Source organism: Ursus arctos, unplaced genomic scaffold (genome assembly GCF_023065955.2).
Source record: "Ursus arctos isolate Adak ecotype North America unplaced genomic scaffold, UrsArc2.0 scaffold_29, whole genome shotgun sequence".
NCBI classification, from domain to species: Eukaryota; Metazoa; Chordata; class Mammalia; order Carnivora; family Ursidae; genus Ursus; species Ursus arctos.
The window spans coordinates 27,537,667-27,564,284 of NW_026622974.1; the positions used below are offsets into that span (position 1 = coordinate 27,537,667).

At 42.3% G+C, this 26,618-nt stretch overlaps 1 protein-coding gene and 1 non-coding gene across 3 annotated transcripts; one reads left to right on the plus strand and one right to left on the minus strand.

The window, feature by feature from the left end:
- Positions 1-215: 215 nt before the first annotated feature.
- Positions 216-21,001, minus strand: CGAS (cyclic GMP-AMP synthase). 2 transcript variants are annotated; one of them, XM_057303986.1, is made up of 5 exons: positions 20,274-21,001; positions 14,071-14,290; positions 7,985-8,227; positions 5,003-5,105; positions 216-272 (listed from the first exon to the last, which is right to left on the minus strand). In XM_057303986.1, exons 1-5 carry the CDS (start codon positions 20,922-20,924, stop codon positions 233-235), a joined length of 1,257 nt encoding a protein of 418 aa, XP_057159969.1. In that variant the 5' UTR covers positions 20,925-21,001; the 3' UTR covers positions 216-232. The 2 variants fall into 2 exon arrangements, with proteins under 2 accessions (XP_057159969.1, XP_026362868.2); XM_026507083.4 differs by lacking the exon at positions 216-272 and adding an exon at positions 1,968-3,508.
- LOC113261392 (small nucleolar RNA U13) lies at positions 13,662-13,765 on the plus strand. The gene has a single exon (XR_003318374.1). It is a non-coding gene; the product is annotated as a small nucleolar RNA U13 (small nucleolar RNA).
- Positions 21,002-26,618: the final 5,617 nt, after the last annotated feature.

Genomic DNA, 26,618 nt, shown 5'->3' on the forward strand with positions numbered 1-26,618 from the left:
CTCGCTAAGTGTGGAGCCTGCCCCAGGGCCTGATCTCATGACCCTGAGATCACGACCTGAGTCAAAATCAAGAGTCAAATGCTTCTTAACTGAGCCACCCAGGCACCCCTTAGCCATTTCTAAATAACATGCTTATATTGCATTTTCTTGGTTTTTCAATTTGCTTTTATCTACTCATTTCCCACTATAAGAGAAGTAATTCAGCCCATTCATACCTGTGATGGTTATACTCTTAGTGTGGTTCCATGACTCTCACCTCCTGGGATTTGTATCTAGGTAATAAAGATATGAACATATAACTTAAGTTAGTAACCTAACTCAGAGAGAAGTCTTGCCTTTGCCATTAGCTTCTGGTAGGTAATCACTAAGCCCCTGGAACATGCCAGGAAGTCTATCAAAGTGATTTATGGTGGGGCTTTGAGTCATGACCTCCAGAGGGGTTGGACTCTGAGGTTAGACCTGTAGGCAGTCAACCACTGAGCTCCAATAAAACTTCTGGACACTGTGGTTCAGATGAGCTTCCCTGGTTGGCAATATTTCATGTGTATTGTTATTGCCAATGCCAAGAGAATGATGCATGCATGACTCCACAGGGAAGGGAGAAAAGAAGCCCTGTTTGGTATCCTCCCAGACTCTGCTCTATGTGCTCTTCCCTTGGCTAATTTTAACCCGTATCTTTATCCTGTAATAAATTGTAACCAGTAACCAGGAGTATAACGGTCTCAGTGAGTTCTGAGTCCTTCCAGCGAATTATCAAACCTAAGAGTGCTTATGGGAATCTCCTGAAACTGCAATTGGTGTCAGAAGTGAGGCTGGTCTTGTAGGGGCTGTTTTTCCCCTGTGTAGTTGGCTAAACTGGCACAACACTCCTGAGTGAGACCCTTCCCCTGGAATATGTGTGGGACCTGTGACTTGCTTCCAACCAATTAACTATGGTAAAGGAGATGGAAGGTACATGATTATGTGCACGCAATTATGTTAAATAAGACTGTAGCACAGCCTCTTGTTGGAGTCTCTCCCTCCCTTGAGCTCTGATGTGACCAGCCACGTTGCGTGGGCTGCCAGTGCTGGGCAGCTGACATGGCAAGGAACCCAAGGCAGTTCCTAGCAGCTAAGGGCAACCTCTGGCTGCCAGTCAGAAAGAAACTGAAGTCCTCAGCCTTACAAACATATGGACCTAAATACTGCCAGTAAAGGTGGATCCTTCCTGGTCAAGCCTCAGATGAGACTGCAGCCCCAGCTGACACCCTGATGGTAGCCTTGTGAGACCCTGTGCAGAGCCATGCCCAGGATCTTGCCCTCACACACTGAGAATATCAATGTGTGTTGTTTGAAGCCACTAGGCTTGTGGTAACTTGTTATGCAGCAATAGGAAACTATAGAATCCAGCCCCTCTACCCCACTGTCACCATACAAGCACTCAGCCTGTTCCCTTATCCTCCCCAAATAACTCATCATAATTTTATAGTTTTAAAGATTTTATTTATTTGTCAGAGAGCGAGCAAGAGAGAGAGCGAGCACGCACAAGCAGGGGGAGCAGCAGGCAGAGGGAGAAGCAGGCTCCCTGCTGAGCAAGGAGCCTGATGTGGGACCCGATCCCAGGACCCTGGGATCATGACGTGAGCCAAAGGCAGGTGCTTAACTGATTGAGCCACACAGGCTCTCCCAACTCATCATAATTTTGATAAGACTAAGAGTCAATGGTTATATTATTTTGACTTCATATATAAATACAGCTGAGCAATATTCTCAAATCAGACTTTCCTCACACGCATTCATTTTTCCCCTGAAATTAAAAGAAGTTTGGATTTTTGTTTGTTTTTTGTGTAGCTTTCTATTATTTACATTCACTGTCCCCAAAACTCCCCTCTAAATGTCTAACTTTTCTCTTAGAATGCTCAAGTAGGTTGTTAAACAAGATGTATAAAATGCACAAACCATAAAGAAGACTAATAAATTCAACATTAAAATTTTAAAACCTTGTTTACTAAAAGACACCAAAAATGGTAAAGACGCTCCACACAACAGAAGTTATTCATTATGCAGACAACCAACAAAGCATAAATATCCAAAATATATGAAGAACTTCCACAAAACAATGAGAAAACAGTACAATAGCCAATAAGAAAATGTGCAAAATATACAAGTAGGAAAAAGTTAATGAACAGCAGCTGCCTCTAAATTGAATGTTGCCTGAGAAGAGGAGAAAGGGTGATTCCATCTGTTCCTTTAGGTGTTGTACCATATGCATGTATTGCCTTTTCAGAAATACATATAAAAGTGTTACTAAAGGGGGGCCTGAGTGGCTCAGTCGGTTAAGCATCTGCCTTCAGCTCAGGTCATGATCGAGCCCTGCATTGGGCTCCCCATTCAGCAAGGAGTCTACTTCTTCCTCTCCCTCTGCCTGCTGCTCCCCCTACTTGTGCCCTCTCTGTCAAATAAATAAATAAAAACTTTTTTAAAAAGTGTTACTACAAATAAAAATAATAAAAGAAAATAAATTATGTTTCATATTTGGCCACGTGCATTATTCGGCATTTTGCTATGACTTTATGGATTTCCTGAGATATGTAGAGACAACGTAGGACTTACATTTTCATTTCCTTCTTGCCTATTCTAGCATAAGACAGGACGTTACCTCCAAATATATTTGAACATTGAACAAAGCCTACCAGTTTTATGGAGGCAATGATCATTTCTAATGTTGTCTCTTACAACTTTCCACACACATTTGTGCTAGATGAGAAGTACTGTTCAATAAGTGCTTGAGGAATTTAACTCAGGTGATATGTATTTTGCCCTTTTTTTTCTTTAATTTTATTTGTAAGTAATCGCTATACCCAACATGGGGCTCAAACTTACAGCTCTGAGATCAAGAGTCACATACTCTACCCACTGAGCCAGCCAGGCACCCCTTGTCCTTCTTTATATTCCAAACTGGTAAAGCTTTTCGATTTTAAATACTCCTTTTGCTTCTTATTCCTTGACTACTTTCTTTCCTAGGATGATCAATCCTTTTAGACTGATTAGAGTTTAGACAGCTGAGAGCTAATCATTATTTACATGTATTGTAATCGATCACTGATGTGACAAATTTCAAACATTCCAATTATTAAAAAGTCACTCTAATTCTTGATTCTTTTTAAAAATATAATTTCAAAATTCATGAAAAACTGGAAATCCATTGTTTCTTTCATATTCAATTAGCTGTGATAGAAATTCTTTACTTATTTTGTCAATTTGGTCCCGAGAGAATAGATTGAAGCCAGGAATAAAATAATGCTGGAGTTGTTCGTCCTTGAGGCACTCAAGGAAGTATGTCACACAGTTATCAAAGCAGAGCTCCAGGTCTCTGGTGTGCCACTGACTGTCTTGCGGGTCCTGGGTACAGACATGAAAGAAGGCAGTTTTCACATGGTAGGAGCAGAATTTATCCAGTTCCTTTCGGGGTCCAAACTTTGTTTTCAATTGTTCTAAGAGATACTTCATTAGTTTTAAGCAATCCTTCCTATTGAATAAAAAGGAAAACCACTTATTTTTATTTATTTACAACCTGCTTCATTCCACAAAAAGCTTTAGGTATCTTCCAGGAAAAATATATGAAGATACAATAAACAATACAGACAACATATATATAAATACGAAAAACAATAAAGACGCATAAATATAATTATAGGGTCATCCTAAAACTTGGTTATGTTTTCAAATATATGCTTTGAAGTTTCAAAAACATTTTATTCTTCCCTCTTTCCTATTTTTAGCTTAAATCTTCTATCAGGATGAATTCAACTATAGGAAACTGGCAGGTATTTATACTATTCATTCAGTCATTTAGTACCTAGAAAAATCTTGTTTTAATTTTTATTTAGTAGTTGACAAAACATAATGCTTATAGTCTTATCAGAAATATATTTTTCTTAATGCCTGTTTCAAAGACTACATATGAAGCCTTAAAAAGCCTCCTATGGGACGCCTGTGTGGCTCGGTTGGTTAAGCATCTGCTTTGGGCTCAGGTCATGATCCCAGGGTCCTGGGATCAAGCTCCCGGGCTCCCTGCTCGGTGGAGAGCCTGCTTCTCCCTCTCCCTCTGCCTGCCACTCCCCCTGCTTGTGCTAGCACTCTCTCTTGCTCTCCCTAATAAATAAATAAAATCTTAAAAAAAAAAAAAAAAAAAAAGAACTTCCCACGCCAGCACTTTGGATGTTCTTGTTTTGACATTTTAACTTCTGTGAACCTTCTACCGGACAACTTTAGAAACTCGAATGATTTTCTTTCAATCTCAGTTCTTTATGGTGTGTATGCTAACAAGAAAAATAATTACCCACCTCTCAGTGTTGCTTCAAGTTTAGCTAGTCAGTCGCTGGCCTTCAACACAAACAAACCATCTAGAAGGCACCAGTATCAGTACCTAATAAGAGTGATCTTTTGGCCTCCTCCCACTCTGACATTAATACTCATGACCTTGAAGCCACCAGAATACTAAGACACACCCAATTGTTGTGGCTAGCCATGGTGAGTGTTCATATCCTCTCACTCTGCCATACTTCATACAACTATCTGATCTAGGTTCAGGAATATGCTCTCTGGCCTTGCCTTCTAACAACACTATTTCCTTGGGCCCTTGGATCTGGCTTCCTGGTTTCATGCTCATCCTCTAGATACTACTCCAGAGTCAATCCAGCCATGCACTGCCCTCAGGACTCAACTTGGCAATGATCATCTTCAGGTTAGAGCTATGAAATCAATAAAGAATTAAATGTTCAGGGGCGCCTGGGTGGCTCAGTTGGTTAAGCGTCTGCCTTCGGCTCAGGTCATGATCCCAGGGTCCTGGGATCCAGCCTCGTGTTGGGTTCCCCGCTCAGTGGGGAGCCTGCTTCTCCCTCTCCTTCTGTTTCTCCCCCTCCTCGTGCTCTCTCTAATAAATAAATAAAATCTTTTTAAAAAAAAAAAAGGATTAAACGTTCCACAGACAATCCACCATTTAACAAAATAAGGAAGTTACCTGCAACATTTTACTCCATCAGTTTCACAGCATGTTTTGGAATGTCCATGACTTTTCAAAAGGTCCTTTTCAATGTGAGAGAAGGATAGCCGCCATGTTTCTTCTTAATTTCCAAAAGAAAAATAGAAAAGCACTTTACCAAAAACATTCATATGCGAACAACACAATACTGTAGTGATTTCCTTCACTAAAATATCACTCTGGAAAATTTCTAGGGGGAGACAGACCAAAAGAAGTGAATAGATAAATAATGTAATTACATATTAAAACAAGTGATTTGAGGGTGCCTGGGCTGCTGTTCTGTATGGATAGATGTTTGTGATTTGTCGCGCATAGCCGACCACCCGGACGTGCATATACACGGGCAGGCTGAGGAGTATCGTTTGTGAGACTCAGGCTGTGTGAATAACCTTGGGAGCCTACTTGTTTGAAATATATTATCTGGCCTCCAGTTCAGAACCGGCCCTTCTGTTCTGGATGCCAAGAGCCACAAATCTTGCCTCACATCCCCTCCTGCTCCAGGCTGGGCAGGCCCCCCAGAATGGAATCCGGGAAGGGAGGCAAATACGCATAGCCCAGGTTCCTTGAAAATATAGAAACATGATACATGGAAATGCAGCTCGTTCCAAACTGCACGTAGGCGAACAAATGTTTGATTTCAAACCCTGTTATTTGCCCCATAAATATGGCCCTTATGGGGATGGTCAGTTGGAAGTCTCAGGCGAGGGGAGGAGGTTCCAGCCAGGCCTCTGTATCAGGACTCCAGCCGGACTGTCTCCACCGGGTTCCCCGGCTGATGAGGCTGGATGTGGTAAATACCCGATTTGATGTAACTTTGCCTTATTCTTACTTATTGCCTACTATTACCTTCATCTGTGTGTAGATTCCTTTCCTCTCCTGCTTCTTTGAGGTTTCTATAATAAAGTTTTCTTTCCTTTTCAAAACTGAAACACGGCTGTTGTGAATCTTTTGTGCAGAACAGTGGCTCAGTCAGTTAAGTATCCGGCTCGTGATTCAGCTCAGGTCATGATCTCCTGGGTCATGGGATTGAGCCCCACATGGGGCTCCACACTCAGTGGGGAGTCTACTTGAGATTCTCTCTCTCCCTATGCCCCCCCACTCTCTCTAAAATAAATAAATAAATCTTTAAAATAATAAAATAAAACAAGTGATTTGAAGCAGACAATGGGCTGAGATAGGAAAAAATGGTGGGGAGTGGCAGGGAACTTTATATAGGTAGCCCTGATAAGATGTAATACCTTTTATATATTGCTAAGTTCAGTTTTTTTAATATTTTGTTTCAATAATAATTTAAATCAATTGATTCAAATTTTTTGTTAATTTTTTTATACCATCCTTGTAAGTTTTGGTATTCATGTAGAATGAACAAGGAAACATTTCCTTTTTTCTATTCCTTGGGAGAGTTTATATAAGAATAGAATGATTTCTGCCCTTCTCCCCAAGTTTTACCATGGCTAGCTCTTTTACATTCTGACTACCCTATTATCTAGTTGGTTTTATACCAGAAATATATGATTGGTTTATAATTTAAAAATCAATCAATATACTCTGTCTCAACAGAATAGAGGAGAAACATATGATCATCTCAATCAAAGCAGGAAATGCAGCTAATAAAACTTAACATTCTATTCAAAATTTAAATAAAAAACATCTCTCAGTAATTTAATTCTGGAGGGAAACTTGATCTGAGAAAAGGTAGATTTAAAAAACACATAGCTACGTAATATAAGGTAAAAAGTTGAGGTTTTTCCTTTGCAATTAGGAAGGCAGGATGTTGGTTATCCCCATTTCTGTCCAACATGCCCTGGTTATCCTAACAAGCACAGTGAGGGAAGAAAGAACAGGGACATAGCATTGGAAAGGAAGAAACAAAGCTATTACTCTTGATAGAAGATATAACTGTGTATATAGAAAATACAAAAGAAGCTGGGTGACAGGTAGGTGTAAGTTCAACATATTCTTCAATCTACTTTTGGTTTAAAACTTCTCATAATAAAAAGTTACAAGCGCCTATGAGTAAATCTAACAAAAAATATGTATATAATGTTCTTTAGATTTACTTATTTATTTGAGAAAGAGAGAGTGGGGGAGGGGCAGAGGGGGGAATCCTCAAGCAGACTCCCCGCTGAGCGTGGAGCCCGACACCAGGCTCAATCTCACGACTCATGAGATTATGACCTGAGCCAAGTGTCCGAGAGTCGGACACTTACCTGACTGAGCCACCCAGGCATGCACCCACCCCCAGAAACTTTCAAGTAGATTTGATCAAACCAGTATAGAGATGCGCAAACAGGTTTAGAGAGGCTTGGTTAACTAGCCCAAGATCACACATCTAGTAGGAGAAGAAACCTCAGGATTCAGATCCAGGGTAGTCTGACTCCAAGACCAGTACTGCCCTTCTCTATTGAAAATAAACAAGCAAAAAGTAACATTCAAATGTGGGTTAGAAGACATTTTAAATCTGACTATTTGATAGTACTACTACAACTATGCCTTTTTCAATTCCATTCCTCACCAAACTCCCATCTTACAGTCCATTTAGCCTGATGGCTCTTGATAGTTACTGTTCTAGTATATAACATTAACAACGCTTGGGGAGCCTGGCTGGCTCCACGGTTAGAGCATGTGACTCTTGATCTTGAGGGAGTGAGTTCAAGCCCCACATTGGGCATAGAGCTTACTTTATTTTTTTCTTCTGAAGATTTTATTTATTTATGAGAGAGAGAGAGCACGAGCAGGGGGAAGGGCAGAGGCAAAGGGACAAGCAGACTTCCCACTGAGCAGGGAGCCTGATGTGGGGCTTGATCCCAGGACCCTGGGACCATGACCCGAGCTGAAGGCAGACACTCAACCAACTGAGCTACCCAGGTGCCCCCATAGAGCTCACTTAAAAAAAAAAAGAAAAAAAAAAGGACAGACCACACTTTTATGTCTTTAAGTTAACCTTCACATTCAAGATACCTTGAAAACCATTTCCTTCCTTTGCATGCTTGGGTACCAGGTAAAATGGCTGTCGTCTTAAACTGGTTTTAACTTTTGTTCCAAGCCACTGACTGATGGGCAGTCCTTCCTGGGTGCTAGCAGGCCAGCTGCTTTTTGACTCCAAAGCCAGGATTATATCCACAGATATTTCTTTAGGTTTTCTAATAAGAAGTGTTACAGCAGGGCTCCCCCTCTTCTTCTTCTCCATAATGACATCTGTATCTGTTTAAAGGTATAAAAGGGGAAGATGGCATTTATCAATCCAATTTTCTGTGAAAATAACACACCTGTCATTGAAGATCTATAAAGTGCCAAGTCTAAGGTGAAAATGAGTTCAAAAGTAGAAACTGACTCCATAAAGCAAAGTGTTTCTCCCCATTTAACCAATATTTATCGATACCTACCATAGGGAAGCATTGTCAAAATGCTGTCTGGTATAAATGATGAGGAGCCCCTGAAGACTTTGGGTTTTGGGAGTGCTGTGACTAAATTTTCACTTAAATGTATGGATGGCAGTATGGAGAGAAGCCTGGAGAAAAGAGCAGATGACTGGCAGGGAGGAGACAGGCAACGGAGAAGACCACAGGAACAGTCCAACCCAGAGGGTGTGTGTGCCTGTGGCACCACAGAGGCAGGGGGCATGAAGACAAGGGAGCAATCCATGTTCACTGCAGCATTACTCACAACAGCCAAGACACGGAACAACCTAAGTGTCAATGGATAGATGGACGGACACAGAAATTGCGGTTACATATACACAGTGGAATATCATTCAGCCTTAACGAAGAAGATCCTGCCACTTGTGACAACATGGATGGATCTGGAGAGCGTTATACTAAGTGAAATAAACTAGATGCAGAAAGGCAAATACCGTATGACCTCCCTTTTCTGTGGAATCTAAAAAAGCAGAATACATAGAAGCAGAGGGTAGGATGGTAGTTACCGGGGGTGGGGAGGCGGGGGAAATGGGGAGATGTTAGGTACAGAGTACAGTTATGTAGGATGAGTAAGTACAGAGATCTAACGTACAGCATGGTGACGGTCAACACTACTACGCTAACTACTGGAAACGAGCTCAGAGAGTAGATTTTAGGTACTCTCACCACACACACAAAAGGCAAGTATGGGAGAAGGTATGTTAATTTGCTTGCCTGTGGTAATCACTTCACTACGTATATTACGTCAGAACAGCAAGTTGTACACCTTAAATACAGCTGACCCTTGAACAACATGGGTTTGAAATGCGCAGGTCCACTTAAATGCAGACTTTTCTGGTAGATACAGTCCAGTCCAGTAAATGTATTTTCTCTTCCTTACGATTTTCTTTTTAAGTTTTTAAATTCCAGTTAATGTACAGTGTAATATTAGTTTCAGGTGCACAATATAGTGATTCAGCACTTCCATACAACACCCTGTGCTCATCCTGACAAGTGCCCTCCTTAATCCCCATCACCTATTTAATCCGTCCCCCCCACCTCTCTCCTGGTAACCATGTTTGTTCTCCGTAGCTAAGAGTCTGTGTCTTTTTGTCCCTTTGCTCCTTATTTTGTTCCTTAAATTCCATACATGAGTGTGATCATATAGTATTTGTCTTTCTCTGACTTATTTCACTTACTGTTATACGCTCTAGCTCCATCCATGTTTTTGCAAATGGCATTATTTCATTTTTTATGGCTAAATAATATTCCATTGTATATATACCACACCTTTATCCATTCGTCAATCAATAGACACTTGGGCTGCTTCCATATCTTCGCTATTGTGAAATAATACTTCTATAAACACAGGGGTGCATGTATCCCTTTGAATTAATGTTCTTGTATTCTCTGGGTAAATACCCAGTAGTGCGATTGCTGGATTAAAGGGTAGTTATATTTTTAACTTTTTGAGGAACCTCCAGACTATTTTCCAGAGTGGCTGCACCAGTTTGCATTCCCCTCAGCAGCGCATGAGAGCTCCTTTTTTTCCACATCCTTGTCAACACCGGCTGTTTCTTGTGTTTTTGATTTTAGCCATTCCAACAGGTGTGAGGTGATATCTTTTAGTTTTGATTTACATTTCTCTGATGTTGTCATGATAAATATCTTTTCATGTATCTCTTGGCCATCTGCATGTCTTCTTTGGAGAAATGTCTGTTCATGTCTTCTGCCCATTTTTAATTTTTTTTAATTTTTATTTTTTTAGAGATTTTATTTATTTGACACAGAGAGACACAGTGAGAGAGGGAACACAAGCAGGGGGAGGGGGAGAGGGAGAAGCAGGCTTCCCACCAAGCAGGGAGCCTGACGTGGGGCTTGATCCCAGGACCCTGGAATCATGACCTGAGCTGAAGGCAGACACTTAACAACTGAGCCACCCAGGCGCCCCTGCCCATTTTTTAATTGGATTATTTGTTTTTTGGGGTGCTGAGTTTCATAAGTACTTTATATATTTTGGATACTAATCTTTATCAGATATGTCATTTGCAAATATCTTCTCCCACTCTGTAGGCTGCCTTTTAGTTCTGCTGATTGTTTCCTTCGCTGTGCAGAAACTATTTTGATGTAGTCATTCCTTATGATTTTCTTAACATTTTTTCTCTAGTTTCCTTTATTGTAAGAATATAGTATAATGCATATAACACAGAAAGTATATATTAATCAACTGTTTATGTTATCAGTAGGGCTTCCAGTCAACAGGAGGCTCCTAGTGGTTAAGTTCTGTTAAGTTATATACAGATTTTCGACAATGCGGGGAGGTTGGTGCCCCAACTGCCCTGTTGTTCAAGGATCAACTGTACAGTTTTTATTTTTTTTAAAAAGACACAAGTAGGGGCGCCTGGGTGGCACAGCGGTTAAGCGTCTGCCTTCGGCTCAGGGCGTGATCCCGGCATTATGGGATCGAGCCCCACATCAGGCTCCTCTGCTATGAGCCTGCTTCTTCCTCTCCCACTCCCCCTGCTTGTGTTCCCTCTCTCGCTGCCTGTCTCTATCTCTGTCGAATAAATAAATAAAATCTTTAAAAAAAAAAAAAAGACACAAGTAGCAGAAATGAGAGCAATTAAAGAGGTCCAAATTGACAAAACTAGTAGATGGACTGAATCTGTAAGGTAAGAAAGAAGGTAGAAGTTTGTAATACCATCCCAGGATTTTGACCTGGGAAATGGCTGATGTTGATGTGATTCTTCAAAATGGAATAATCAGAAGGAAGAAAGAACGGGTTGAGATGCACTTCATTTTACACACACTGAGCTCTAGGTGTGTGGAAAACACCCAAGTGAAGATGGCCATTGGATAGGTGGCTGTGGTGGTCAGAAATTCGGGAAAGGCCTCTAGATGAGAGACACTGGTTTTGGGATTGGGAGCTGTACAAGCAGTAGTTAAAGACTACTCCTAGATAAGACTTCTGGAAGGGACCACAGTGAGAGAAAGATAGAGGACCAAGGAGGAAATCTTAAAGAAGGCCCTCATTTTCTGATTACTTAATCTGTAAAACCCACTTCTCGCCCATGATATCCTTCTACCCTCCTATTCCTACTAAGAAGTGTCCATCTAGGGGCGCCTGGGTGGCTCAGTCGTTAAGCGTCTGCCCTCAGCTCAGGTCATGATCTCAGGCTCCCTCAGCGGGAAGCCTGCTTCTCTCCCTCTCCCTCTGCTTGTGTTTCCTGTCTCACTGTCTCTCTGTCAAATAAATAAATAAAATCTTAAAAAAAAAAAAAAAGAAGTGTCCATCTACCCTTCAAAGGCACCCTTGCACAAAGGCTACCCTCTCCTTCTTAAGCACCTTGTTTCTTCAATTGTTCCCTCTCTCCTCAACAGTGGCTGCCCCCTCCCTACTGGATCATTCCTATCTGTATATAAAGGGTTCTAGTATGTCTCATTCTAAAATATACCTCTCTCTTGACCCCACCCTGCCTCTTCCCCACACTTACCCATCTTTCTGTGCCTTTCGCAGCTGAGACCTTATAAAGACATGCCTACACATGCTATCTTTACGGCATCCCTGCCCTTTCTCTCTTGTGTGCTCAGGACCCCACTGGAACTGCTAAGTCAATGTTACCAACAAACCCTACAAAACTGTAGACCAAATCCAATGGTTTCTGGACATCAGTAGCACGCTACACACTGACCGCTCATTCTGCAAAACACTTAGTCTCCTTACCTCCTTCTCTTCTTCCCAACCTCTAACAGGATCCTTCTCTTACCACTCTACTTTTTTTTTTTTTTAAGATTTTATTTATTTATTTGACAGAGAGAGAGAGACAGCCAGGGAGAGAGGGAACACAAGCAGGGGGAGTGGGAGAGAGAGAAGCAGGCTTCCCACTGAGCAGGGAGCCTGATGCGGGGCTGGTTCCCAGAACGCCAGGATCATGACCCAAGCAGAAGGCAGACGCTTAACGTCTGAGCCACCCAGGTGCTCCTCCCCTTACCACTGTACTTAACACTGCAACTCCTCCTCCCCCATCCTATCCCCAAAACTCCTCATCCCTCTCACTTTGCTATACTTTTTCATCATAAAACTTACTACTTCCTAGTATATAAGATAATTATGGTTTCCATTTGTTATTAATTATATGTCTGCCCTTATGTAACCATAGGTACAGAAGGGTGAGGGTCTTCATCTATTTGTTCATTACTGTATCCCAAACACCTAGAACATCTGGTACATTAGCTGGTCGATGGATACTGACTCATGAATAAATGAATCAACCCTCTCTGCCTACGTGGTCTCATCCATTACCAATGCCATTTATATGTTTACATACAGCCCAAACATATCCTCCGAACTTCAAACCCATATCCAATTACATATTTGACATACTCACTTCAGTGTATCATAGGAATCTCTAACTTAAAATATCCCAAGCCAAACTCCTCTAATTCATACCTCAAAATACATTCCTCTTCAGTCCTTCCCATCGTAGAAAATGGTACAATCAATCCACACAGGTGCCCAGTCAGAAACCTAGAGGCCTTCTTTAATTCAACCCTTTCTCTCAACCCCTACACTTAATCCAGAAGTAAGCACTGCAGCAAGCTCGGATGTGTCTGCTTCTCTCCATCCCCACTTCCAGGTAAGCCACCACTACCTTTCACCTGAATTACTTCAATATTTTCCTTTTTCTTTTCCCTATTTGTCTTTTTAGAGTATCTTCTCCAGAGAAGCCAGAGTAAACACCTAAAAATACAAAGTCAATCATTATTCCTTAATTAAAACCTGAATGAACATGAAATCAATCTGAATTCATTTCCAGGATCTACAAGTCCTTGCACAATCTGGTCCCTGGCCACCTCTTCAACTTCATTTCATGGCACTCTTCCCCTTGTCCACATAGGCCTCTTTTTGTTCCTTGAGCCTGCCAAGCTCTTTTCTGCCTTGGGGTCTTACTCCACCCCAATTGCTACTACTTCTCCCAGTTCATTCCCTTCAGAGTACTCAGTGCAATTTGCGTTTACAAGCTTCAAGGGGCGATCCCAGTGATTTTATGCAACCACATGTACCCAGTGACATAAGGCAGCTGTCCAGTGAATATTCGATGGAGACCAAAATAGAACTAATCAACATTTAGGAAGAATGCCAAGAAAATGTAGTAAACTAAAATCAAGAGCAAAGAGTTGTTTCTAGAAGGTAGTCATCAACAGTCTGCTGCAGAGAGGTCAAGAAAGATCAGGAGAGGATCCTTTTGTAGTTCATAAGTGTGATGACTGGGTGTTCACGCTGTTGTGTGACATATGCCTCCCTCAAACCCTGTTATGACCTCGGCACTTTACCTGTCTGATATGGAAAAAAAAAAAATCAGGAGAGGAGTGTACATTGGCAATTAGTAGGTATGATTAGAATTTTAAGAATCAGGGGCGCCTTGGTGGCTCAGTTGTTAAGTGTCTGCCTTTGGCTCAGGGCGTGATCCCGGCGTTGTGGGATCGAGCCCCACATCGGGCTCCTCTGCTATAAGCCTGCTTCTTCCTCTCCCACTCCCCCTGCTTGTGTTCCCTCTCTCGCTAGCTGTCTCTATCTCTGTCGAATAAATAAATAAAATCTTAAAAAAAAAAAAAAGAACTTTAAGAATCAAAAGTCAAAAATCTTACCTTGAATGTTTTTAATTTGTTCCTTAATGATCTTCCTAAACTTCAACAGCATCTTAGAAGCTGATAATATTTCGTCTTCTAAAAACTGACTCAGAGGATTTCCTTTAGGATTTCTTTTGAACTTCACAAAATAATAAGCACCACTGTTGCAATATTCTTCTAGCTGAATTCTGGGGACCTCCAGTTTGAACATTATATCAAATTCATTAGGAGCAGAAATCTAAGAAATAGTAAAAATAGCACTGAAATGTTGGTTTGTGCATATTTTCCAAGCAACTGCAACTTTTTTCTTGAAATATCCACTTAACACCCTACTTTGAAAAGCAAGATTCCTAAGATTTATACCCTCTGGAAGTGGGATGAGTAGAAGTAGGAGAGTGTTATTGTTGTGGTTTGTAGGTTCCATACTCTTTTTTTTTAACCAAGAGTATGCATTATTTTATAATTTAGAACAATTTTAAATATCATGCAAGCTTTTAAAATCTATACCAGGTTTTTCTGATTTTAAAACTTAATTAAAAACCTATAAAGTGCTATATTTTATGTCACAAGATACACACTGCAGCCATCCTCCTGTCACAATGGTCTAAAAAAATGTGTGTAGTCATGTGCTGATGCAAAGGCCATCTTGTCAGAGCTGCTGGTCACCCAAGTAACTGTGAGTGCCAAGTCATGCACTACATTAGTGTCTTTGAACTCCAGCATTTTATTTTTTTTTAATTATTTTTTTAAAGAGTTTATTTATGTATTTGACAGAGAGAGAGATAGCGCGAGAGGGAACACAAGCAGGGGGAGTGGGAGAGGGAGAAACTGGCTTCCCGCTGAGCAGGGAGCTTGATGCGGGGCTCGATCCCAGGACCCTGGGATCATAACCTGAGCCGAAAACAGACGCTTAATGACTGAGCCACCCAGGTGCCCCCATATCTTTAACTTTAGAAGACAGTGTCAATTTTTTAAAGAGGTTATACCAACCTATCCTCTCTTCATCAAGGTAAGGGAGTTTCAGTTGCTCCACATCTTCTAAGATGGCACTGCCAAGTCTTTTAAAAATTTAGCCATTCTACTGGATAGATGTGGGGTAGAATCTCATCATGACCTTAATTTACGTTTTCCTGATGATTAATGACGTTGAATACGTTTATTGTTATTCGGATGATATATTAAAGCATCTATTCAAGTCTTGTGCCCAATTTTAAATTGGTTTGTCTTTTTCTTACTGATTTGCACTAGTCCTTTGTCAGATATACATATTGAGAGTAACTTCTTCCAGTCTGTGGCTTGCATTTTCATTCTCTCAATGGTGAGAAGAAGTTCAACTCTAATGAAGTCCAATTTATCTATTTTTATAGTTAGCAATTTTGGTGTTTTTTTTAATTTAAGAAATATTTGTACATCCCATTGTTATGAAGATACTCTTCTATGCTTTCTTCTAGAAGCTTTGTTGTTTTACCCTTCATCTTTAGGTCTATTTTATATCTTGAATTAATTTTTGTCTATGTGTGGTAGGTGGCTCTCATAGCTATCCAATAGGCCCAGTATCGATTATTGAAAAAAACCATCCTTTCTCCCATTGAATTACACTATTGCATATATTTTGTACTCAACTGAATTATATATGCAGGTCTGTCTCTGAACTGTCTGCTCGATTGGCCTATTTGTCTATCATCGCACCAATAATAACTGCTTAATTAGGGTAGCTTCATAGTAAGTCTTGCTTTTTGACAGGGTAAGTCCTCTGACATTTTCTCCTTTAGAACTGCCTGGGGTGGGGCACCTTGGTGGCTCCGCTGGTTGGGCGTCTACCTTCAGCTAGGGTCATTATCTTGGGGTCCTGGGATTGAGTTCCGCATGCGGCTTCCTGCTCTTGGGGAGCCTGCTTCTCCCTCTCCCTCTGCCCCTCCTCACCCCTATGTTCTCTCTCTCCCTCTCTCTCTGCTCTCTCTCTCAAATAAATAAATAAAATCTTAAAAAAAAAAAAAGAATTGCCTGGGTTATTCTAGGTACTTTGCATTTCATTTCAATTTCATTTTCATTTCATTTTTTAAAGTAGTCTTCACTTTCATTTCATTTTTTTAAGTAGTCTCCATGCCCAGCATGGAGCCCAACATGGGGCTCAAGACCCTGAGATCAAGACCTTAGCTGAGGTCAAGAGTCAGATGCTTAATCGACTGAGCCAGCCAGGCACCCCCCCCCCTTTGCATTTTCATTTAAATCTCATAATTAGCTTGTCAATTTAAACAAAAAATTGATTTTTTGATTTTGGGATTTTGACTGAATTGCTCTGAATCTATGTAGATCAATTTGAGGAAAACTGAACATGATATAGATTTCCATTTATTTAGTCTGTTTTCAAATTTACTCAGCAATGTTTTGAAATTTTTATCATCTTTAGCAAGATTTATTCCTAAATATTTGATGTTCTTGATGCTATTATAAATGGCATTTTTGCATTTCATTTACACTTTTTTTGTTGTTAATATGTTGAAGTACTTTGATTTTTGTTTACTGACTTTGTATCCAGCAATCCTGCTAAATTCACTGATAATAGTTGAATAACACAGATTTGAATTGGACAGGTCCACGTATATACGGTTGTTGTTTTTTAAACACTACAGTATTATAAATGCATTGTGCCTTCCTCATGATTTTCTTAATAACATTTTCTTTTCTCTTCTCACTTTATTGTAAAACATAGTACATAATACATATAATGAACAAAGTATGTGTAACTCTTACTGTTCATCAAAAAGTCAGTCAATACTAGGTTCTTAGTAGTTAAGGTTTTGGGGAGTCAAAAGTTATATGCAAGGGCGCCTGGGTGGTTCAGTCGGTTAAGTGTCCGCCTTTGGCTGGGGTCATGATCCCAGGGTCCTGGGATTGAGCCTGCTTCTCCCTCTCCCTCTGCCTACTGCTCCCCCTTCTTGTGCTCTCTCTCTGACAAATAAATAAAATCTTAAAAAAAAAAAGTTATATGCAGATTTTTGACTGCATGGATGGGGAAGGGTTGGTGACCCTAGTCCCTGTGTTGTTTAAAGGCCAACTGTTTTTCTAATAGTTTGTACAAAAAGTCAAGTCATCTGCATAAATAAGTTTTATTATTCCTTTTCTGATCTTATGCATTTTGCTTCTTTTTCCTGCCTTGTTACATGGGCTCTATGTACTCCTTTACCTCCTCTTTTGATCAGTTATGACCATAAGATTCATTCACATTGTTGCATGTGGCTGTAGTTTATTTCTTTACTGGCTAATGTATTACCGGCTAAAACCACTACAATTACTTGATTTCTATATAACCTTTCACTCAGCCCAAACTATATGATTGGTAAATTGCAAAGAGACAAAGAGAACATTATGGGATGGCAATTACACAGAGAATTTCTATAAGAAATCTTCCAAATTTTCACCTAGAACTTGACAATATTACAATAAAATATATGAATAAAAATGTGTCAATATAGAACCAAGTAAATAAATTACTGAGAGGTGTGTCTATCCTTTTTATCAATTACAAAGAGTTTGGAATCTAATTTTGAAATCCAAGTGTATGAATAACAGAAGAAAATACACCAAAATGATAACAGTGAATAAAATAAACAGGAATAATATTGCTCTTCTATATGCTTTTCCTAACTCTCCAGGGCCATCAACACGGAAAAGGGGTGAATATGGGAAAGGCTGAGAAAAGTGGTGGGGGAGGGTGGGCAGTTGTGGGAGCCTGCTACTGAATTAACTGGTGGAGCCAGGCAGTGGATCAACTCTACAATGAAAGTATTTCGGTTTTAAAAATCAATACAGGTTTTAGGTAAAACAAATTTCATTCTATTTCTTCCAACAGTGTATGATTTTTTAAAAAGGAGGGGCACCTGGCTGGCTCAGTCAGAAGAGCACATGACTCTTCATCTCAGGGTTGTAATTCAAGCCCCACTTTGGGTGTGGAGATTACTAATATAAGTTCAACTTTTTTAAAAATAAAAAATAAAAATAAAAAGGAGACTGGTTTTGGGGCACCTGGCCTGGCTCAGCCAGTAAAGTTTGTCCCACTCTTTATCTCAGGGTCCTGAGTTCAAGCCCCACTCTGGATGTGGAGCTCACTTAAGGGGAAAAAAAAAAGGGAGACTGGTTCTGACTGGAAACTGCTTTAAACATCTTATTGTTCCTGAACTGAATGATATTTATGTAATAAGGATCATACTTAAGCCAGACAATCTAATGAAAATTTTGCTCACTTGGCTTTCAAAAAACTTTAGATGGAATCATATAGTCTTCAGTGCTAAAAGAGTTTAAGATTCAAAGACTGGGGGCGCCTGGGTGGCACAGCGGTTGGGCGTCTGCCTTCGGCTCAGGGCGTGATCCGGGCGTTATGGGAACGAGCCCCACATCAGGCTCCTCTGCTACGAGCCTGCTTCTTCCTCTCCCACTCCCCCTGCTTGTGTTCCCTCTCTCGCTGCCTGTCTCTATCTCTGTAGAATAAATAAATAAAATCTTAAAAAAAAAAAAAAAAAGATTCGGGGCGCCTGGGTGGCACAGCGGTTAAGCGTCTGCCTTCGGCTCAGGGCGTGATCCTGGCGTTGTGGGATCGAGCCCCACGTCAGGCTCCTCCGCTATGAGCCTGCTTCTTCCTCTCCCACTCCCCCTGCTTGTGTTCCCTCTCTCGCTGGCTGTCTCTATCTCTGTCGAATAAATAAATAAAATCTTTAAAAAAAAAATTCAAAGACTGATACATACACTGTCTTTTTAGCAATAAACAAATATCACTGAGTCCACACCAGTGAAATGGGCAGCTGTTTAGGCTACAATTTATGTAAAACATTCTGTGACAAGGGAGTTTACAATCCAGGTGGCAAGCCAAAAGAAAAATACACGAAAGGTTTAATTTCCACTGAAAGCCACCAGGTTAAATGCTTATCATGGGAATGAAATCTGACTCTGCTACCCTAGAAGGCAGAGGTCTTGAGAGAAATCAGCCATCCTTTCTTCTTGAGCACACTCATTCATTCATTCGTTTGAATACTTGCTATGTGTTAAGGCTTAGAAATACAAAGATGCATAATATTTGGCTAGAGGTTAACAATCATTTACTTCTGAAGGACAGAAGTTAATTGAATAAAGCCAATATGTAACTACAAAATAAATTATGATCACCTAAATGCTCTCAGCCTCTATTTCTGTTCATGCTACCTCCAAGATTTTACACATCTACTGGAGGTGCACAGCCCAGCCCTGAAAAAACTGACAGACTGGGTGAAAACACAACTAAAGAAATCTGCCACTGGGGGCGCCCGGGGGGCTCAGATGGTTAAGCGTCTGTCTTCACCTCAGATCATGATCTCAGAGCCCTGGGATCCAGCGGGCTCCCTGCTCAGCGGGAAGTCGGCTTCTCCCTCTCCCCCGACCCCGCCTCTTCCCTCCCCCCAGCCCCGGTTGTGCGGTGCTCTCTCTCTCTCTCTCATGAATAAATAAAATCTTAAAAAAAAAAAAAAAAAAAAAAGCCACCACTAGTCAGGAAAGAATCTCCAGTCAGGAACCTGCTCCTAAATCTTCACTTCATACTGGAATGAAGACTTTAATAACTCAGGCACACACAAATAAATGGAGCCGTGGAATACACACCCTAAAACAATCACACTATGTGTATTTAGGAGGTACACTTTTAGGATCTGTAGATTTTTTCTTAAAAATTTTTAATCACTCACTGTGAGGTTCCCATGACATCAGTATAAGAAACTGGGGAGACAGGAAGCTCGCAGGGACTGGGGACTGACTGAAGATGTTCTTCCTATAGAGTTTTTCCCATGGGATGAATGTTCCTACATATACTAATTTTGTGGAATTTTTCGCACTCCTGATTATCCGAGTCAGAATTTGACTAGGGCACACCAAGTATAGCACCGTTACAGAAACTCAACACAAATCTGCTTGCACTAATGAATCTATATACATTTGAATTCCCTCAATAGTAGTGTCTTGACAGGAGCGGGCAACCAATATTGGTTTAGCTGTACGTTCGTTGGATATATAGATGGATGAACGAACAACTGTTCCTCTTTTTGGTTGGAACCATGTCACAGGCCACAAAGGAACAAGAGTCTGAGTTACTTCCGAAGGGAAGTGAGGGACCGCGCGACCTGCGGGAGCGGGGACTATCGGGCGGCTGGGGACAGGGGCGAGGGAGTCGGCGGGAGGAGAGGCGCGGGGCGGCTCACCTTCACGTGCTCGTAGTAGCTTCCGGTGCGCAGCAGCGACACACCTTCGAATTCGGACTCGCAGCTCTGCAGTCTCCGCAGCAGGTGGTCCACAACCCTGTTCACAACCTCCGCCGCCTCTGAGATTTCCTGGCGCCTCAGCCTCAACTTTTCCAGCACCGCTCGGGGCTTCCAGGCGCCCGGCGCCGCCCCCCTCCGTCTGAGACTCGAGGCTGGAACCAGAGGGCCGAGGCCGGAGACCTCCGTGGGCTCTGGCAGGGCTCTCTGCTCCCCGGCGGCGCGCGCGCCCCTCTCGCGGCGAGATCCAGTCCTGGGAAGGGGCGGCCCCGGGGCCGCAGGAGGCGCCATCTTCTCCGCGGGAACCGCCAGCCCCTCCACCACGTCCTCAGCGCCCAGAGGCGCCCTTTTAGCGCGGGTAGTCCGCGCGCGCACCTGTGGTCTTTCCGGGGAACTTGGGGCACTCTTCTTCCGCCGGGATCCAGATGCCCCGACGGGGCCGCACTTTTGTGCTTTGGGCCCGGCGGCCCCAAGGGCGGCTGGATGCTCGCTGGGGTCCGCCCGGGGACCCTTCACTCCTTGCGCCAAAACCCTGGGGGTGGCGGCTCCGGCCCTCGAAGTTGTCCGCGTGGCCTTTCCGCGCCGGGGATCCATGGCTTGCGCTCTCTGTTCCGCGAAAGGAGGGAGCCTCGGCTTCGGAAAAGGCCACGGGAGGAGGAGCCGGCAGTCGCAGCGGGAAATGAAACTTAAATATCTGGCGGGAACGCTGGGACCGCGGAGTGGGAGCACGAGCCCAGGCGGAACGCTGGGCGGTCACGGGGAGCCACGCCCCGGCCGCCAAGGGGCGGGCGGCCCACGGTGCCGGTGCCTGGAGAGATGCTAACTTTCTCACCCTCCAGTGCACGCGAGGTCCCCCGGCGGCAAGCACACTGAACGCAACCAGAGGGCAGCAGAACACACTCTCAAGGAGCGTTGAAAGCTTGACAGGTTTGCTGGCATACAGCCTAAAAGAATTTTGGGAAACTACGGAGCTTCTCCCACATTGAAGCCAACAGAGAAACTTCCATTTTTTTAAAGATTTTATTTATTCGTTTGAGACAGAGAGAGAGAAGGAGGAGGAGGAGGAGCAGGGGGAGGGGCAGAGGTAGAGGGAGAAGTAGACTCCCTGCTGAGCAGGGAGCCCCATGCGGGGCTCAATCCCTGAGACCATTACCTAAGCCTAAGGCAGAGGCTTAACTGACTAAGCCACTCAGGCGCCCTGACACAGAAACTTTTTAAGTGTAAGTTTAAGTGAGGGTACTTTTTTTTTTTAAGATTTTATTTATTTGACACAGAGAGAGAGACAGCCAGCGAGAAAGGGAACACAAGCAGGGGGAGTGGGAGAGGAAGAATCAGGCTCCCAGCGGAGCAGGGAGCCCAATGTGGGGCTTGATCCCAGGACCCTGGGACCCCACCCCCAGTGGAAGGCAGACGCTTAATGACTGAGACACCCAGGTGCCCCATAAGGGTACTTTTTTAATTAATGAGAAATAGAAAATGTCCAACTTTTACAAGGTGGAAATGAAATGAGGACTGCAATTGCAATAAATACTTCATTTTATTTGACTTTGTAAAAGCACATAGTCTTAAATTGTGTAGGTCTTTTTTTTTTAATTTAAAAACATGTTATATACTTATTTGTCAGAGAGAGAGCACACAAGCAGGGGGAGCAGCAGGCAGAAGGAGAGGCAGGCTCCCTGCTGAGCAGGGAGCCCCATGGGGGACTCAATACCAGGACCCTGGAATCATGAACTGGGCCGAAGGCAGATGCTTAACCATATGAGCCACCCAGCGTTCCTGTGTAGAAGTTCTTATCTGTGAGTTTTATACATTGGTTCTCAAAAGTCCATCAAAAAATGGCACTTACATTTTCAATTCATACTGTTTTGGCCTTGTGATTCCAGAGTTCTCCATACAGGCTTTCAAATGTCTATTTCTAAAACCAATCCCTTTACGGAAATACATATTAGACACGAAACCCCTGGGTTTAGAATGCCTTGATTACTTTTTAAAAAACAATCCTAAGCATTTTTAGGTGTTCAATCCAGTGACATTAAATACATTAATATTGTTGTGCAACCATCACCACCATCCATCTCCCCAATTCTTCATCTTGTAATACTGAAACTCTACCCATTAAACAATAACTCCCCATTCCCGCCCTCTCCCTTGGCAACCACCCTTCTACCTTCTGTTTCTATGAATTTGACTACTCTAGGTACCTCATGTAAGTGCAATGATACAATATTTGTCCTTTTGTGACTGGCTTATTTCACTCAAGATAATATCCTCAAGGTTTATGCATATTGTAGCATATGTCAGCCTGCCTTTTCTTTTTTAAGATTTATTTATTTGAGAGAGAGCATGGCAGAAGGAGAGAGAGAGAGAGAGAATCCTCAAGCTGACTCCCCAACAAGGGCAGAGCCCATCTCAGGGATTGATCCCAAGACCCTGAGATCATAACCTGAGCTGAAATCTAGAGTCAGCCGCCCAACTAACTGAGCCCAGGCACCCCTGTCAGCCTTTTTTAAGACTGGATACTTCTACTCTAAGTATATAGCACATTTTGATAGCCATTCATCTGTCAGTGGACAAAAGTGCCTTGATTACTCTTTTTAAAAGGTTTCCCTAAGGGGGCCTGAGTGGCTCAGTCGTTAAGCATCTGCCTTTGGCTCGGGTCATGATCCCAGGGTCCTGGGATCGAGCCCCGCATCAGGCTCCCTGCTCGGCAGGAAGCCTGCTTCTCCTTCTACTCCCCCTGTTTGTGTTCCCTCTCTCGCTGTGTCTCTCTCTGTCAAATAAACAAAATCTTATAAATAAATAAAAGGTTTTCCTTAAAACCAATATTTTGATATATTATCCTCTTTAATACAAAGGTGTTTGTTTTTTTTAACACCCAGGGAAATGAGCCTTAGTTTGAAATGTGACATGAGAATACACTGAGATTGAGAAATCTGTATCTTCCTTTTGTAAAATGGAAGGAGGACTATTGTGTAGTCAGGCTTGTTCTCAAGCAAACCAATTTCAGGGAAAAGTAAATACAAAATAAAAGTTAATACAAAAGACCTAAGGAAAGACTATGCCTAGTTGTTCAAACAACAGCAAGTGTGGCTGGAGCTTGTGAAGTTTGAGATGTTGCATCAGTTATCAACTTATTGCTTCTCAGACAAGGCCTTAATACACCCTTCAATATATGCTGTCTTATAAACAACAGAATTCCTTTAAGCAGTTCTCTTTTAAAGTGCCCACTATGTTAACCTTTCTCAGTATACTGAGGTTACAGGAGGACATTGTAGCAGGAAGAGGTTTCCTGCAATTTCCAACATAGTGGAGGGAGTAGAAGGGGATTGCAGGGCAAAGGTCAGACACATAGATATGAGAACATCTGGTAGGGCCTACCCCAGCTATAGGCCCAGACAGTGATCCCTGCGGGGCCTTGCCACCTTGGCCCAGCCATAACCCAACTACAACTTACTAAACAGGGAAATGAAGATTCCTGCCTGGCCTGTGGTCCAGAAGATCACATACCAAGAAGTTGATCCTTCTACAAGCCTTGTATGCAGCCTGCCTATGGCTGAGGAGGGCCACAGAGAGCTGCTGTCCTCTCTGCAAGCCCCCTATGTTATGTAGCCCATACTCTCTGAAGGCCTTCTGCACTTGAGATCTGAACCCCTTTTGAATTTATTCTTACTTGGGTACTCTCCCTCAGCCCTAGGGTACCATATATAGTTTCTTTATGTGTTATTTCTTTTATTATAGTTATTCTTATTTTTAGAGTGAAATATTTGTTCGTTTAAGTAACCTCCACCCCCTACATGGGGCTCGAACTCACAACCCCAAGATCAAGAGTTGCATGCTCTACCAGCTGAGCCAGCCAGGTACCCCAGTATAGCTAATTATTCTTATATTAAATATCTATAATGTGATTCTTTTTTAAAGATTTTATTTATTTATTTGAGACAGAGAGAGAGTGAGAGAGAGAAAGCATGAGACAGGGGAAGGTCAGAGGGAGAAGCAGACTCCACACTGAGCAGGGAGCCCTTTGTGGGACTTCATCCTGGGACTCTGAGATCATGACCTGAGGTGAAGGCAGATGTTTAACTGACTGAGCCACCCAGGCGTCCTATGATTCCATCTTCTGGCTACAGAGTTAGTATTGGGAGGGGTCCCAGGAGGTAGAGGCCTAAAGATGGGGTTTGGGAATTGGTTTTGTTGTGCCCTTGGGCTTGAGCACAGTGCTCAAGGAGGAGGAACCAGGAAAATGACTGAGAGGGAGCAGCCAGAAAAAACAGGAGGAAAACCAGAATAGCTTGATGTCTTGGAAGACAGGTAAAGAAAGTGTATCAAGAAATGGCTGTGAAGGGAAAAAAGCATTCACATATAAAATATCCATCTTCTTGAAATTTATACTTAAAATTTAATTAAAAATCCAGTCCTGGCTACAGTATAATGAAATAGTCTAACACTGACACAAAGCTTTCAGGAAGCCAATTTAGCCGTTATCAAAAATATAAACATTGAGGAATCCTTTTACCCAGTATCTTCATTTATAGGAAGACTCCCATAAATTTAAAAAGCGATATATGGGGGCACCTGGGTGGCTCAGTTGTTAAGAGTCTGCCTTCGGCTCAGGGCATGATCCCGAAGTCCTGGGATCGAGCCCCACATTGGGCTCCTCTGCTGGGAGCCTGCTTCTTCCTCTCCTACTCCCCTGCTTGTGTTCCCTCTCTTGCTGGCTGTCTCTCTCTCTCTCTCTCTCTGTCAAATAAGTAAATAAAATCTTTTTTAAAAAATAAAATAAAATAAAAAGAGATATATGCACAACGATGATGATAATATCAAAAAATTAGAAACAATTCAGATGCCCAGTAATTGGGGGTTGACTAAATAAATTATGGTTAAAATGTGATAGATTCATATATACATGGCAGAGGGTCAAAAATACATTGTTAGGGGCGCCTGGGTGGCGCAGTCGTTAAGCATCTGCCTTCGGCTCAGGGCGTGATCCTGGCGTTCTGGGATCGAGCCCCACATCAGGCTCCTCCACTGGGAGCCTGCTTCTTCCTCTCCCACTCCTCCTGCTTGTGTTCCCTCTCTCGCTGGCTGTCTCTCTCTGTCAAATAAATAAAATCTTTAAAAAAATACATTGTTAAAAAAAGAAGCAAACTGGGGTGCCTGGGTGGCTCAGTCAGTTGAGCATGGGACCCTTGGTTTTGACTCAGGTTATGATCTCTGGGTTGTGAGATCCAGCTCCCAGGTCCAGCTCCACATTCAGCAGGAAGACTGCTTGAGGATTCTCTCCCTTTCCCCCTGCCTGTCCCCCCACACATGCACATTCTCTTTCTCTATCTCAAATAAGTAAATCTTTAAAAAAAAAAAAAACTGAAAAATAATATAATCACAGTGTTACATGTGCAAAATAATAGCAGCATGAGTATTTGTATAAAAAACAAAACAAAACTAGGAGGCGAGATACCTGGGTGGCTCAGTCAACCAAAGAATAGGCCTTTGGCTCAGGTCATGATCCCAGGGTTTTAGCATCGAGTCCCAAATTGGGCTCCTTGCTCAGCAGGCAGCCTGCTTCTCCCTCTGCCACTTCCCCCTCTGCCTCTCTCTTCCCTGCTTATGCTCTCTCTCTGACAGATAAATAAATAAAATCCTTAAATAAAAAAAAAAAAAGACTAGGAAGCATTAGCAAAAAAATGCTGCCAGTGGTTACAGAGGTGGGATCAGAAGGGCCGACGAAGTTATAGCTTCTTTATGTCTCAAAGTTGTCAATTTCTATTTAATCGATATTAATAATCAGATTAATAAAATGGCCACATAGGTCGTTTCACTAACCAGTTAAAGGTTTCCTCTGTAAGGAAGCTTTAAAAATAGTCAATTTCCAAAGGCTGGACATTTCATCTTCAACCATTCGATTTCCCTAATTACCCATCATGAATCTTCCATCCACAAATATATTTTAACTGCTTTTGAACCTCCTCCTATTCAGAGGCTAGTCTTCATAAACAAACAGAACTCCAGGTGATAGTTCTCCACAAAATTCGAAGAATCTTATAAGGCACAGTGATCAAAATCATTGCCTGTAGGTGACCAACTGGCGATTAGGGCGCCAATCGCTGAAAAGGACAGAAAATTACCAACGAGGAGCCACCAAATCACAGCCATATGTAATCAAAAGCCTTCACCGACCGCGAAACAAGGTTCACACCAGCTGGGCCACCTGCACCGTTACCTGGTCTCGCTTCCCCAGTAAAGTCGCGCCAAAGCCCCAATCAGCGCTGACGCTGGACGTAAACTGCTACG

Excerpts from the sequence above, each read along its gene's own strand:
- CGAS (XM_026507083.4), bottom strand. The coding sequence starts at position 20,924 with ATGGATCCCCGGCGCGGAAAGGCCACGCGGACAACTTCGAGGGCCGGA. Across the intron at positions 14,291-20,273 it reads GCTACTACGAGCACGTGAAG|ATTTCTGCTCCTAATGAATT; the intron begins GTGAGCCGCCCC and ends ACTATTTCTTAG. Across the intron at positions 3,509-5,002 it reads GATGGAGTAAAATGTTGCAG|GAAGGATTGCTTAAAACTAA; the intron begins GTAACTTCCTTA and ends TTTATTCAATAG.